At 42.3% G+C, this 13,926-nt stretch overlaps 1 protein-coding gene across 1 annotated transcript in view; it reads left to right on the top strand.

The window, feature by feature from the left end:
• Positions 1-13,926, top strand: part of vti1a (vesicle transport through interaction with t-SNAREs 1A) — a 113,254-nt gene that overhangs the window by 21,126 nt on the left and 78,202 nt on the right. Inside the window, 3 exon segments of the mRNA XM_080516667.1 lie at positions 1,911-1,988; positions 7,327-7,347; positions 13,255-13,339. Coding sequence (XP_080372793.1) covers positions 1,911-1,988; positions 7,327-7,347; positions 13,255-13,339 — 184 coding nt within the window.

The raw sequence follows: 13,926 nt of genomic DNA, 5'->3' as shown, positions 1-13,926 counted from the left end.
ATCAACCCAAGCAGTAGATTTTGACACAGTAATATGTGGTTGTGTGTGTGTCTGTGGAGAGAGGGGGGGGGGGGGGGGGTATTTGAGCCTATGCTGCCAATCTTCTCTTTTTCCCCACAGTGGGCGTGCGGCGGTCGGCTTAGGTCCCCGTGGTTGAGTATTGTTTGGTTGCGCTCTTTATCTAATGGGTTTTGTGGTCTGGGTCAATCAGGCCCTCTGTCTAGTCAGTAATTACTCCAGAGGACTGTGGCCTTCACCATCGCGATAATAACAGCCAAATCACATCAGCCATGACTTTCCACTCAGTGCTCCGGATTATGAAGAGAGACCTATAAAAAAAAAAAAAAAAATCAACTTGGTAGATTTGTGATTGGTTCCAAAGTTATTTCAATCAGGTGACTTGATATCACTCTTGAGGTTAGGATTGGCCTTTTCAAGTTTTGCCGGTGCTTGTCTCGTGCTCCAGCAGCATTAAAGTACTTAATGGAAAAAAAAAAAAAAAAAAAAGGATTCTTCAAACTTTTGCTGATAATAGAAAAGATAGGAGGAGAGGATACTGCTTTTGAAGGAAAGAAAAGGGGGAGAGAAAAAAAATGTCCCCTCCAGGTAATTGTTGTTCCTCCACTGATTCCCTGTGTTTGTTTCATTTATTTAGAGTCAATTATACAATAAATGTGGAAAATAAGAAAGAAATTTTGTGCTGAGGAAAAGTGATATTTTCACTCCTCCTGCTGGTGTTTGTCTTTGATTTTTGCCCACCTCCTGCAGCCCACCTAGAAACCCTGTCAAGACGGGGAGAGGAAGCGAAGGAGGCTTAGTAAACACTCTCTGTGTCTGCTGCTGGTGTGTATTTAGTTTAGAGGGCATGCCAAGAGGCTGGTTTTTTTTGTTTTTTTTTCCAACGGGTCGGGCGTCTGTAAACAAGCAGTACAACGGCAGCCCACTCTTCCACGATCGGAGGTGGCACACTCTGAAGTGTTTATGAAATGTGTGTGTCTGAGTGTTTGTCTCTTTGGGTGGGTTTTTTTTTTTTTTTTTTGGGACATGGCATCCCCCTCTTATTCGAGCCTATCTGGAGACAGAGAAAGAGGGAGAGAGTTTGCGCATGTGTTACTATATGTGTGTTTTTATATATGTGTGTGTGTGTGTGTGTGAGAGAGAGAGAGAGAGAGAGAGAGATCGAGGCAACCCCAAATCCGATGGGCCGCCAATGGGTGATGAATTATTCCCTGTCTGAGTCACAGCATTGGTGTTATCACAGAGCCTGCCACTGCACTGGGCTGACAGCAGTGACAGCCCCCAGAAAAGATTTAGCACTGACAAGTGATACGTCCTCATAATACATCTCCCTGGCCCTCTCCCCTCTCCCCTCTCCCCTGGCCCCCACTTCCACAGCTTCTCCATGCACACAGGAGTAAGTTTTTTATTTTTTTTATTTTATCCCTCAAGTTGTATTTGTTTAAGTGGGCAAGGTGTGCGGCGGGTTGGAAACGGTGGTGGTGGGGGTGGGTGGGGGTGGGGGTGGGGGGGTGTCTCTTTGCCACCACTTCTGTGGCATAAGTGCACTTGGTACAGTAGATCACCTTGGAAGGAGGCAAGGGTACAAACCCAGACTACTGCTTGTTGTCAGTACATGTGTTGTCAGGGTACACACACACACACACACACACACACACACACACCCTTCATGTGTATGACTGGGTTTGTCACCGAGTTCCATTAGGGGGCTCTCGTGCTTAAGGAATGCTTGTTGTGTTTTTTTTGCATCAACAACAGTACTAAGCCATATTTCCCCACTTGTTGTCTCTTTTTTCCCCCTTTCCCCCCCCCCCGTTTCTTCTTTCTCTTCTTCTTTTTTGTCCTTCCTCCTCCTCCTCTTCCTCCTCCTCCTCTTCCTCCTCCCCTTGCAGAAAAGGTCACGTATTGCCTACAGTGATGAGGTGCGCAACGAGCTCCTGGGGGATGGCGCCGGCTCCTCGGAGAACCAGGTGAGGCGCTAATCAGGGGGCCCGGGCGACTGGAGTGTGGGTGGCAGACTTGGGGCCCCCAGGGTGATGGGGTGGGGCCCCTCGTCGGGGGGGCCGCGGAGGGCCCAAATCACACTATTGTCACCAAGTCATGCGGAAGGAACACTGTTTAATGCAAAGCTGGGCTGCCAGCGAGTGGGCTGAGGGCATGGGACCAGTGTCTGTCCACAGCCAGATTGGGGCTGACGCACACACACACACACACACACACGCACACATACGCACACACGCAGGAAAACACTAATAATCCTTACCGAATTTTGAGGAAAAAATACAAAATTTAAAAAAAAGCAACCTCCCTGATACGTACACACAAAATGGTTACATTGAGGTTTGTTGTTTTTTTTTGGAAATTTTGCTTTTTTTTTTTTTTTTTGAAAACTTCCACAACAGATCTACAAAAAAATCAAAAAACAAAAACAAATCAGTAACAATATGGGTTTATGTCCTTATGACTGAAATAAAGGACTGAAATATTTGGTGCAATAGTCTAAAGGAATTAGGATTTTTTTTTTTTCTTTGTCAGTGATTTTTTTAAAATATTTATTAATTATTTAATCTCAGCCTTTAATCAGAAATTCCGAATTGTATTGGACTCCTTAATGCTTTTTCATCTATTATCCATCACTGTATTCACAGTAGGTTTCTTGTTTGTTAATAGAGTGAGTGACAATATCAGTTCAGCCTGTTGATTTTGGTGATATAAACAGTTGAAAAAAAAAACAAAAAACAAAAAAAATAAAACAACCAGCACACATTAGCAGATTTTCCTCATTGTCAGCCATGCCTACAAAAGATTAATTCACACCAGTTATGAAAGTGTCAATGATTAAGAAAAGCAATTATCTTTGTTTGTGATCCTAATTGCCCAAAATATGTCACTTGTTCTTTTACACTCTCTCAGAAGCAAATTGTTTTCAATAAATGCTGAGCTGGGAACAAAACGGTGATACATCAGCGGTGGCAGCAAGCCGCGTTTTAACATTTAAGACGTCCTCTTACCTATTGTTCACCTGCGCAGATGCCACTCACACGCAGCCACTCTCAACTGTGACCAGACGTCTTTTGACTAATTATATATTTCCTTTAGAATAAGCTGTCACCTCGCAGAGGTTACTGTGTCTCAAGGCTCACTCTCACACACACACACACACACACACACTCGCATGCAAATAAATGCTTTGCACTTGCAAATGTGCACAGTGGAGGAGAGAAGAAGAAGAAAAGATGAATACTCAAATGCATATTTACACATTTAGTCCCACTGTGCTTTATGGGAGTATATTTAGATGATTCACAAGCAAGCAGAGCTAAATAAAGTTGTGTGCTTTCTTTCTTTTTTTGAACATTTCCCTATTACCATTTCAATGATGACCCATGAACTGCACATCTTAGAAACATATGTATCACCAGCCAAGATGTGTAATTGATATGCATATTCCTGGCAAATTAGCGAGACACAAAAGTGACTCTCGACATTTTATGCAGAAGTTGGAAGGAGATTTGCTGTCAGAAATGCCACATTTAAGTCAGTGATGGGCCCTATCAAAATCTTGTCAAGGCAAAGCTGGAAAAGGGGGGTAAAAAAAAAATCACATTTTAGTTCAAACCTAATATTATCTTCATCAGAAATGTATCCAAATATTTTTTTAAAGTCATATTTACACCAGAAATGTCACGTCTTAAAGACAAATACTGATATAAAGCATCAGTAGTTTTGTTTATTTCTAAAAAATAAATAAACAAAACTCCCGTTTCAGTTTCTTTATTGTAATTTATAATATAATATAAGATAATCATGCATGTTGGTCATGGTTATCATGATTAATATTATTGTTGAGTCAAATGATTTTATGTACAAATAGAGATTTTCAAATAAAAATTTCATAAAAGATATATTTCTTATCATGACATTTTTTTTATGGGAACGTAATAAATAATAATTGTAAATATAGAATTAAATTAAGACTGCAGTTGACTAGTTTACTAATTTTAAATTACTATCAATGTATTATTTTACATTAAAACATATTTTATATTATACATATATTAATGTAATGTTTTGTTTAATTTAATTTCAATTTAGCAAAATTGAAATATATACGCAAACCCTTTTTCCTTTTCTAAATCATATGTTATAAATACTGTAATTAAAAAAAAAGCACTTATGGACAGCGATAAAAATGTGACGTTCAGAAAATGACAATTATCTGAAATACAGAGTCTCACAAAGGCATGGAAAGAGTTCATGTTGGGGGCAAAAGCAGAGTAAATATATGAGCCAAGTCTTCCCTTTTTCTTCCAGGTGCCGCTTTTTCCTCATTTTCATTTTCAAACTTGTGGAGATAACACTTGGTCTTGGTCTTGCTGTGAGTGGAGTACTCGGAACTTCAGGGTTTTTTTTTTTTTTTTTTTTTTTTTAATCTAACGAGACGGCGGTGATAGGAGAGGGGAAAAGATGGCGGTGGGGGCCGGGGGCAAATCGGTCAATTTAATTCCTGACGATCTGAAAGGGGTCAGGATCATTTCATATAGCCCTGGCTGAGCAGATCATTACCAGTCACAAATCTGTTGGTTACATGGCAAGGATTTATAGCTAAGTAAATAGGGAACCGTCATAAGTTCTGAAAATGGCGTGTTGGCCCTGCGATAATGGCTAAAGGACGATTTAATAGAGTTCGGCATTTATTCGTTATCTGTATGCGGACAGAGACTGAATTGGCACTATCACTCATTTTTTTAATAATGTGGTAGGCTACCATTGCACATTTCTTTTTTTTTTTTCTTTCTGTTTCCTCTGCATGCAACACACTCACACACACACACACACACACACACACACCCCGCCACACACAAAGCAACAAATGCACACACATTTCTCGCACACGAACACTATACCGAATAGTTTCGATTTCAGTCACAGCAGAAGGCTTGGCCACAAGAGATTGTGCTGGTTTGAGCCGGCATGGACCAGATTTTACAGGCTACAAAGGAAGCAGATTACCACTTGTATCGAATTCCGTATTGGATAAAAAAAAAAAAAAAAAATCTTTTGTTTGAAAAAAAAAATAAAAAAATTTGCTGATTATCATAACAGAAAAATTGCAGCAGTGCAATTTCGAATACTGGCTGGCATCACAAAAACACAGGGAGAGGCGCTCATGCAGGAGTAATTATACCATTTACAATATTCAGTATTTACTGTTTGTATATCTCTTGAGCAACACGAGCATCGTTGGCCACACTAAAGAACGGATGCCCCCCCAAAAAAGAAGAAGAAAAAAAAGCAAAAACAAAAATAAAAAAAATAAAGCTATAGCAGGAAGAAACAAGAAGTACAGCTCATCATGTGCCTTGGTATAGTTTTACCAAATCCTCCACGAGGACTTGCAATCAGTCAGGCAGCACAAATGAGCCCGAACAAGTGTTGTTTGGTTTCCATTGACTGATGGCAGAGCCGTGGGGGGAGGGGGGGGGAGGGGGGGGGGGGGGGATCGCAAGATCTGATGGGTTTGTTCAAACCCCCAAATAACCACATCCACAGTGTCGTTTTAAACTTTGGCCTCTTCAATAATGCATTCTTAGCGGGGAGTTGCTGCTTAAGTTAGAAAAGACAGTTTCCCACTCTAAAGTGCGTCTTGTTGCTGCCGACATTTTCAAGGGTAAGAGCTCTTTAGAAAAACATGAAGTTCTACTTGTTTACCTCCCACATTACAGATATTGACAATACTTTTTCTTTTCTTTTCTTTTTTTTGCTGCTCCACTACAGTGAACTTCTCGATATGTTTTCATGATGAACCAAAAAAATGATGCACAGACTATTTTTTGAGATGCATCTAAAAATTACAAGGGGTATGTGGTGGCAAATGCGGGATTGTAAAGGTGTGAGTTACTTGATATATCTCTTGGTTGGGATTTTGTTTAGTATAGATTCATCCTGAATTCATTATTTATGAAAGATTTCTTTGAGTATGTTTACTAGTGCTGGTATAAATAGAGGAGGGGAATATATGCACTGCAGCATTGTTTTTTTTTATTAAGAAATAAGACATGTGAAATGTTAAGCGTTGTTTAAAAAAAAAAATCATTAAAAAAAAAATCATTATTTCAACATAAACATGGGATTTCTCGACCTGCTGTTATTTTTGTTGTCATTGACAATATAGAAACTCTCATCTTATACATGCAAAAATAAATACAATAAGTAATCCTGGCCAACTTTGGGTGTTCTCTTGAAGGCTTGCATGTTAATAATAAGTCCTTCCTCTTTATCTGCAAAATGTGTTGCCCTCCCATGATAAGCCTCTCCCTCCTTCTCCACAACTCAAGTTAAGAACAGGCCAGGCAAGCAACCTTTTTTTTTCTTTTTAATTGTGATTAGGCATAATTAACGCCAAACGGGATTACCGCCCCCCCCCCCCATTATCAGAGATGCAAGATTCTTTTTTTCCAGGACACGGAATGGGAATAACATTTCTTATTTACTTCACTTTAAATTTGCTATTCTCTTTCATCAAAAATGCAATAGCTCTGCTAAGATTCATTTTTCATGATCCGTGGCTGTCCCAACCACGGATGTATAGACGGCGGTGGCCTCGCATGGCTCCCCCCCCCCCCCCCCCCCTTACGTCACCTACAACATTGTGCACCCCCTTTGCCTTGAATTGATAAAGCTGCGATGAAATATTGACAAGGCCGCAGCGCTGATAAACAGCCACACAAAGTGCGTTTTCACGTCGGTTTCCAGAGAGCACATGTTCCCCCCCCCCCCCCCCCCCCCCCTTTTTTTTTATCTCTCTCCGACGGATCCAACAAAATGACAGATACAAAATATTTTCCGCAGCATTTTAAACACGCCGCAAAATGCGCCGGCTCCAGTTTACTCATTTCCCCCTCTTCTTCTTCTCTTGCTCCATCAGCCGCACGTGTGTGTGTGATGTGACTTCCTCGGTAATGCTAGCTGATGCTGCAAGTGGAGCGATCCACTCCCTCTCCTTGTTTAATGTGACAGCGGCAGGACTTGATCTTTGTTTGTTCAAAAAAAAAAAAGAAAGAAAAAGTCAGCCCGAGCGGCGTGTTTAGCTCCGTTTATATGCGTTTGTCTCGTGATTTCCGAATGCTAAACGTGCAGACGGATAAATAGTCAAGGTTAATTCTGCATCCAGCCGTGTGGCTGATTGCTTCTCCTGCCATGTTCCTGCTTTTTTGTTTCTTTCTTTTTTTTTTCCTTCTTTAATAGTCTGTCCTTCACTCTCTCTCCATCTTTCTCTCCTCTCCCGTTCTCGCTCTCACGATGCAGTTGATAAAGTTACGTGAAGAGGTAAGTGCTTCTCTGCTCTCACAATTTAAATTCTGCTTTCCCCACTGGAATTTCCATTTGCCCCCTTCTCTTCTGTCGGAAAAATTAAAATCGGCTCATTTGGACACTTTTTGCATGGCTGATTGAACAGCTTAAAGGCCAAACCACAGATAATGAATTCACTGAAGGCCAGCGTCTCCAGTTCCACCTCCCTCAAACATCAGACGCGCGAGATGAGATATTATTTCCGATGCACCCCGTTTGAAGACAAATATTGTAGAATCAAGCGACGTCGAGAGTCGCTTCATTTGTCGTCTCCACGCGGCTCAGAACGCCATCAAGTTATTACTTTTAAGTGGGAAGGATAAGTTGTAAAAGTCGCTATTTTTTTGAGCGAGCTCACCATAAGTTGTGCTAAAGGCTGGACATGGCGCCCATAATGAAGTGTTTGTGTTGTCGTTCATCGCCACTAAAGCAACTCGCTCCATGGCATTTCACTGCATTTTGTCCTTCACCTCCTCCCGTAGTCCCATGATGGAACATAGTTCTTTTTCTTTACGTTTAGCCGACGAATAGCATCTTGAACTCTGATGCCTGTGAATAACTTTAAGCTTGTTCCCTTGTTCTGAATCGCTCTGTGCACGCATGAATGTAATCTTTGAAGGTTAGAATCCAGTGTAGTAGTGAGCACTCTCACCTCACCTCACCTCACTGAGCCTTCAGTATGGAGCTTGCATGTTCTACACAAGCGTATATGGGTAGGTTTCTTTTCCTTTTAAAATTTTCATGGGTAATCCCATCCACAAACATTTGAGGTTCATTGGTGGGTTTAGACTGCCTGTAGGAGTAAAGGTGAGAATCAATTCGTCAATTGGCTCCGGCGTCCTGCAAACCAGCATTTGTATTGAAGATGGAGAGATTTATGTACTTATTATTTCCAAATCTGACTTTGAACATACAGTGTTGCCTTTATTTCAGGACTAGTAAACGCTTGTTACAAACAGGGATCATCATACCGTGTGTTCAAAGTCTGAACTAAGTCAGGTACTTTTATTTCAAGTGGTATTTAAATAAAGAGCAGCATGTCGGCGAGGGGATTTAAACACTTGTGTGTGGATTTCCCTGCATTTTTCGCTTATTATTAGCTTCAGTGACGGCGTAGATGTGATATCAGTGGAGCTGTGGAAAGGCTAACGTCCACTGTACAGTCACAATGTGGCACATTTTGAATTTCGTGACACTTTGTTTTACCAGGAAGTTCCTTGAGATAAAAGCCTCTCTTTTATTTTGAGGGAGACCTGGCTATGAGGCACAATTACACACCAGACAATAACATCTGAAAGTTGTTTTGTTCGAGTTGAGGCAGTCTTTTAAGCTTCAGCTTCTTCCATGAGCTTCATGTCCTGGGCTGTGCTCGTGGGCTGTACTTGCACTTGTCGGTGTACTTACAGTACATGGCTGAATGTGCTTTTATCTAACACTAACCCTTTGCCGAAGCAAAGTTATTCAATTCCTATCAAAGCCTCTTCATTCACACGATCCATAATTTAGAGTGCCAACTTTGCCCAGGTGCCATGTAATCCTGCTTTTTTCTTTTATTTAGCTGTACTTTTGTTTCCCCTTCTTCTACCCCCCCCCCCCCCCCCCACTTTTTTTTTTTTTTTTTTATTATAGTTTCCTCCTTGCCTGAGGGGTCAGAAGACATCCTGAGTTACCTCACCTGTCTGCCCCCATTGAAACCGCCCAGTCTGTGTAATCGGGCTTGATTCTTTGCCCTCGTCGCCTCTATAGTCTTTTACCCTCCTGCTCTTCGTGCATTTGAATCAAAGGCTGGTACAGCTTATACACACTTAAGCCTTGCTTTATAAAAAAAAAAAAAAAAAAAACTACAGTTTTTTTTTTCTTCAGCTGAAAAACATGTTTAAATATTTAGCACCCATATTCACAGCTGTTTGACACTTGTAATTCCTCGTCTTACAAGTCCCAAACAAACGGCACAGAAGATCACACAGTCAGTCTGAATCACAGCTGTCATCATTATTCACTTTGACTCCCCCCCCCCCCCCCCACCCTTATTGAAATAATAAGGAAATCATCTGAACTTTGGAAAATGGTGATAGTAACCGCCTGTGTTTGATATTGAAAAAAGGCAGGAGAACGAAAGAAGAGGGGAGAGATTTCGTTTGAGCTACAGCTGCATTGTTCTGGGGCTCCCTGTTAATAACTTACAACTGAGGAGTGTTTCTTGACGCAAAAAAGAGCACAACAAAAAAACACCATTTTTCGTGGCTCCTAAGAAGATCTTTCTTCAAAAATGTAGGTGTCAGATGAAAAGGCATACATACGTAGAAGGAAATGGTGGCGGCGGCGGTGGGGTGCACCAGAGCACTCACAGGTGCACGGAATTTATCATATATTGTATTTAAATCTTTTGCTAGAAGGCTCCCAGAGATGATCAGATGTGATTTGATGAGATTCTTTTTTTTTTTTTTTTTTGAATGGATAAACGACAGGACTGAGTTGTAAGCCTGCGTTCAAGCTTGTATAAGTGTTCGTGTATGTGTCTTCGCCTTATTCTCAAGGATTTCCATTGGTGATATCAGAACCGCGGGGGTCAAGCCTTGATATGGGACATTGTAGCTCAGTATGGGCTGGCAACCGCTTTGAATATCCTCCGACGGAAATGCTGACGGGGACGTTCTGGATCCTTGCTTTGTGACGGAAGAGAATCCCACCTGAACACACTGGCTTTTGTGCTTGTTGTGCAACATTTAGTTTATTGAAAACGGCATCGCTGTTCCCAGGGAGTCTGGGCTGCCTTGGATTTAGTTTGTAGACATAATCTCTGTATCAGCCTCAGATGTGACCACATAGGGAAGGATGTTTTAATTGTACATGTTCCTTTTCATTATTTTTTTTCTTTGGGACGACTTGCGTCCGTGGCTGGATTGTTCCATTATTGGGGGCCATCACAGTGTGCTATTACCGGATTCTTAGTGGGTGAACTCTCACCTATTCCTTCGCGTTCTGTCACCGTCAAACTCGCGACGCATTATTCTAATGATCACACACATATACAGCGCCACTGCCACCACTACACCCCCCCCACCCCCCCAGCACCCTCTCCCACCTCACAAACCCACCCACAGTCACCCTCCCCTCCCCCCCCGGCCCTAAAAGAAGACAGAACGAGGGAGAGAAGAGACACAGAGAGAAATTCAGGAGGAGAAAGCTTTGAAGTGGCTTTCCATCGGAGTGAGTCTGCCGGCCGTCTCCCCGAGACGTGTCACCTTTGCCGAGAGGGAATAGGAAAATCACGTTTCGAATGGTAATGATAACATACTAATCACTTGAGCTCTTTGAAGAACCCGGGGAGCGCGCTACTCTGTCAGTATCCCCGGCTGCCTCATGCTCCCAGGCACACACAGGCAGTGCAGCCATGGTCTAGGTGTATTAGCTTAAGCATTGCATGTCAATACGTCCCCTCTATCTCAGCCGATCCATAGGGGCTCATTATAGCTCCAGCCCGGTATCCATTTTCCTCCACGCGCGCCGCCGCCACCGCCTGCGTTGGCGCCACAGCCCTGCAACACCTCCACGAAGCCCCCCCCCTGCCACACCCTTCCATCCCGCAACCACACCACACCTTTGCGTTCGCACCTATTCACCGTCTCCTTATCATCTTCCTCCCACCACAAGCCCATTTTACCACCCATCCACCTCCCCGTTCTCCTATCCCTCCATGCAATTTTAAATGACATGTGTCAGCAGCACAAAGGAAGAGGAAACGAGGGAAAGAAAGGAGTTCAGAGGGAGTTTTCTCCTCCCTGCTCTTTTCCCCCATCCCTCTTGTTGTCAAACTTTGAAAAGTGTGTCGTTGACTTTTTTTTTTTCTTTTTTTTTTTTTTCTTCTTCTTCTTCCCCTCCACATTTTTTATTTCCTCTGAGTGATTAGCTGGTACACATTCTGACAGCTCAACCAAAAACGAGAGACTTTCACTTCTCCCCCTGTCCCCTCCGCTCATGTGATGGGCATGAATCCTTTTCAGTGGGGCGGTTGTCATTCATTGAGTTGATTTTTTATTTTTTTTTACTTTCAAAAGTGTTGCGTCTGATCGGTTTCGTGACGTAGTGCATTAGAAAGGCCATCAACACCAACAACATTCAAGTCAATATGTACGTCTTCCATGTTAATGTTGTTTGTGATTCTGTATTTGGGACTTTATCATGAAATGTCTTGGTACAGAGGCGAATCCGGGACTATATATATATATATGTGTGTGTGTGTGTGTGTATGTGTATTTACGGTGTTTACATTTTTCACATGTAGTCAAAACTTTGCACTAGCTAAACAGACTAAACTGATCAACATGGCTGCAATCACAAAGACTGCATAGTGCTGTTAGCACCCTCATAAGGGACACTCGACCATGCATGGTGTTTGAAATGCATCCAAATAATAATCTGGCAATCCGTAAAAGCAGTGACCACTATTAGAATTTGGCCAGGTTTAAAAATGATCGAAAACGCTTGCGAAAAAACAAAACAAACGCATCCTAAGTATAATAGGATAACTTTCATATTGACTTATTGTTTGAAAATGAACCACATGCATCCAGTATCAAGTCGGCGCAATGCAGAACATCAGAATCGCTCAATAAAAGCAACGTTTTTCATGTGTCGAAAATGACATTTGTATTATGAGGTCATAATCACTGTGTGTTTCTTTAATCACACATGTGAGACAAAATGGTCTCGAGTGCAAGCCACGCTTCACAGTTTTTCCCTCTTAAAGAAAACCGACATGCGTGTCGAAACACTCGCTCGTATTTTTGAAAATGAGCCAAACCTCCATTAGAGAAATGTTGGTGTTTTTGGGCAACCTCAACTTGAAGCGTGTGAGATAAGTAATAGTTAGTGAGCCTTCAGTCAACAGATCAGCTCATTTCTTGCCTTGCTTTTCAGACATGAATTGTTAAAACTGGAGAAGGAGTCAACCCCGCTTGGTTTGCACTGTGTCTGAGGAACTGCGATCATTTCTGTGTACTCGCAGCATTACAGCCTCAGCCGAAGACCTTGATTTTCACAAACATATCCCACTTTGAAAAAAAAAAAAAGAAAAGAAAGAAATGATGAAATTGCTGACTTAATAATTTATGAAACGCATCTTTTCTTGATATGCTCTCTGAACTCCATGCGTTAAATGGGCAGTCTTGTCAATTGTTGATCGCTGTGAGGAAGCCAAGGGGGTAACAGTAATTCATTCATCATGAAATGCTGTTCTGATCCGCTCATGGGAATAAACAAGAGACAGAAAAGAAATCTGATGTTTTTGTTTAGGATAATTACAGCAGATTCTCTGTTCTCTGACACTTCTTTATAACTCTGTTGGGTATGAAAAATCTCTTCAGAGGACACCGTATTAGTGCGTTATTATCTATAATTAAAGCTTTGTTTTTACCCCCCCCCCCCTACTTGGATGCCATCACCTGGAATGAATTTTGACGATAAAACTCTTCAAATTGAATTACTCTAACTTCATTCATTCCTACCGCCTGTTGTAATTGTTCTCCTTGTAGCAGAGGGGGCCGGGCTGCGAAACAATACAAAGAAGGTAACAATGCTCCAACTAGTACTCCTTTTCATGTCCAAGATGAGGCAGGGAACTCCTCTTACATTGTCAGCCTCAACATGCATTTGCTTGATATTCCATCAGCATATAACACATTGTCATCCATGAAGGTTATTGCCAAGCAGGTTGTGTTTACGTTGTCGCCGTGGATGTGGTCTGTCTTGTTTAGGTGACAGTGTTGATGTGCTTCTTTGAAATGGGTCCCAGCCCCTCTCAATCAATTTTTATTTTGTGTTTGTTTCGCTGGCTTGATTCCCCCCCCCCCCCCCCCACTCCCCCCCTTATTTATTTTGCAGAGAGCGCATCTGTTGGACAACACAGAGAAGCTGGAAAGGTCATCACGGAGACTGGAGGCCGGGTACCAGATAGCAGTGGAAACTGGTACGTATTTTGTTATGGATTGGAAAAGAGTGGGGTGGTATAGGTTGGTTGGTGGTGGTGGGGGGTGGGGGGGGTAGGGGGGTGGTGGTTCAAGATAGTGGTGAGGATGAGTGAGCGACAGCAAATTGTCTTGCTCATATGCGAGGTGGGTGGATATGTGTGTTTGCGTGTGTGTGTATGTTTGGAGGGTGGAAGTGGTGGTTGTGGTGGGTGGGTGGGTGGGGGGGGGGTATCTTTTAAAAAAAAAAAAACCTCTTTCCTTGACGCCTGATGACATTTTCGGGAGCACATCAAAGGTGAGCCGGGGAGGGAGAGAGAGAGAGAAGTGTACAGGCGACAGATCGGGCGCTGCTTCTCATTGCTCTGCTCCTGAAGAAAAAGCGAGCATCACTGTGGCTGTGTGTGTATGTTTATGTGTGTTCTGCGTGCATGTGTGTGTTGGGGTGGGTGGTGCTCGGCTTTTCTTTTTTTTTTTTTTTTTCTTTCTCTCTCTTCCCTTCTTCCACGCACACAGATAGGGGGTCTGTGAAAATAAACAATGTCAGCATTCCTCCTGAAGTTCTTAATTCTGGAGTGCAGAAGAAAGA

Source organism: Blennius ocellaris (assembly GCF_963422515.1).
Source record: "Blennius ocellaris genome assembly, chromosome: 21".
NCBI lineage: Eukaryota > Metazoa > Chordata > Actinopteri > Blenniiformes > Blenniidae > Blennius > Blennius ocellaris.
Note: the sequence above shows the minus strand (reverse complement) of the source record. Positions and strands in the feature narration are given on the sequence as shown.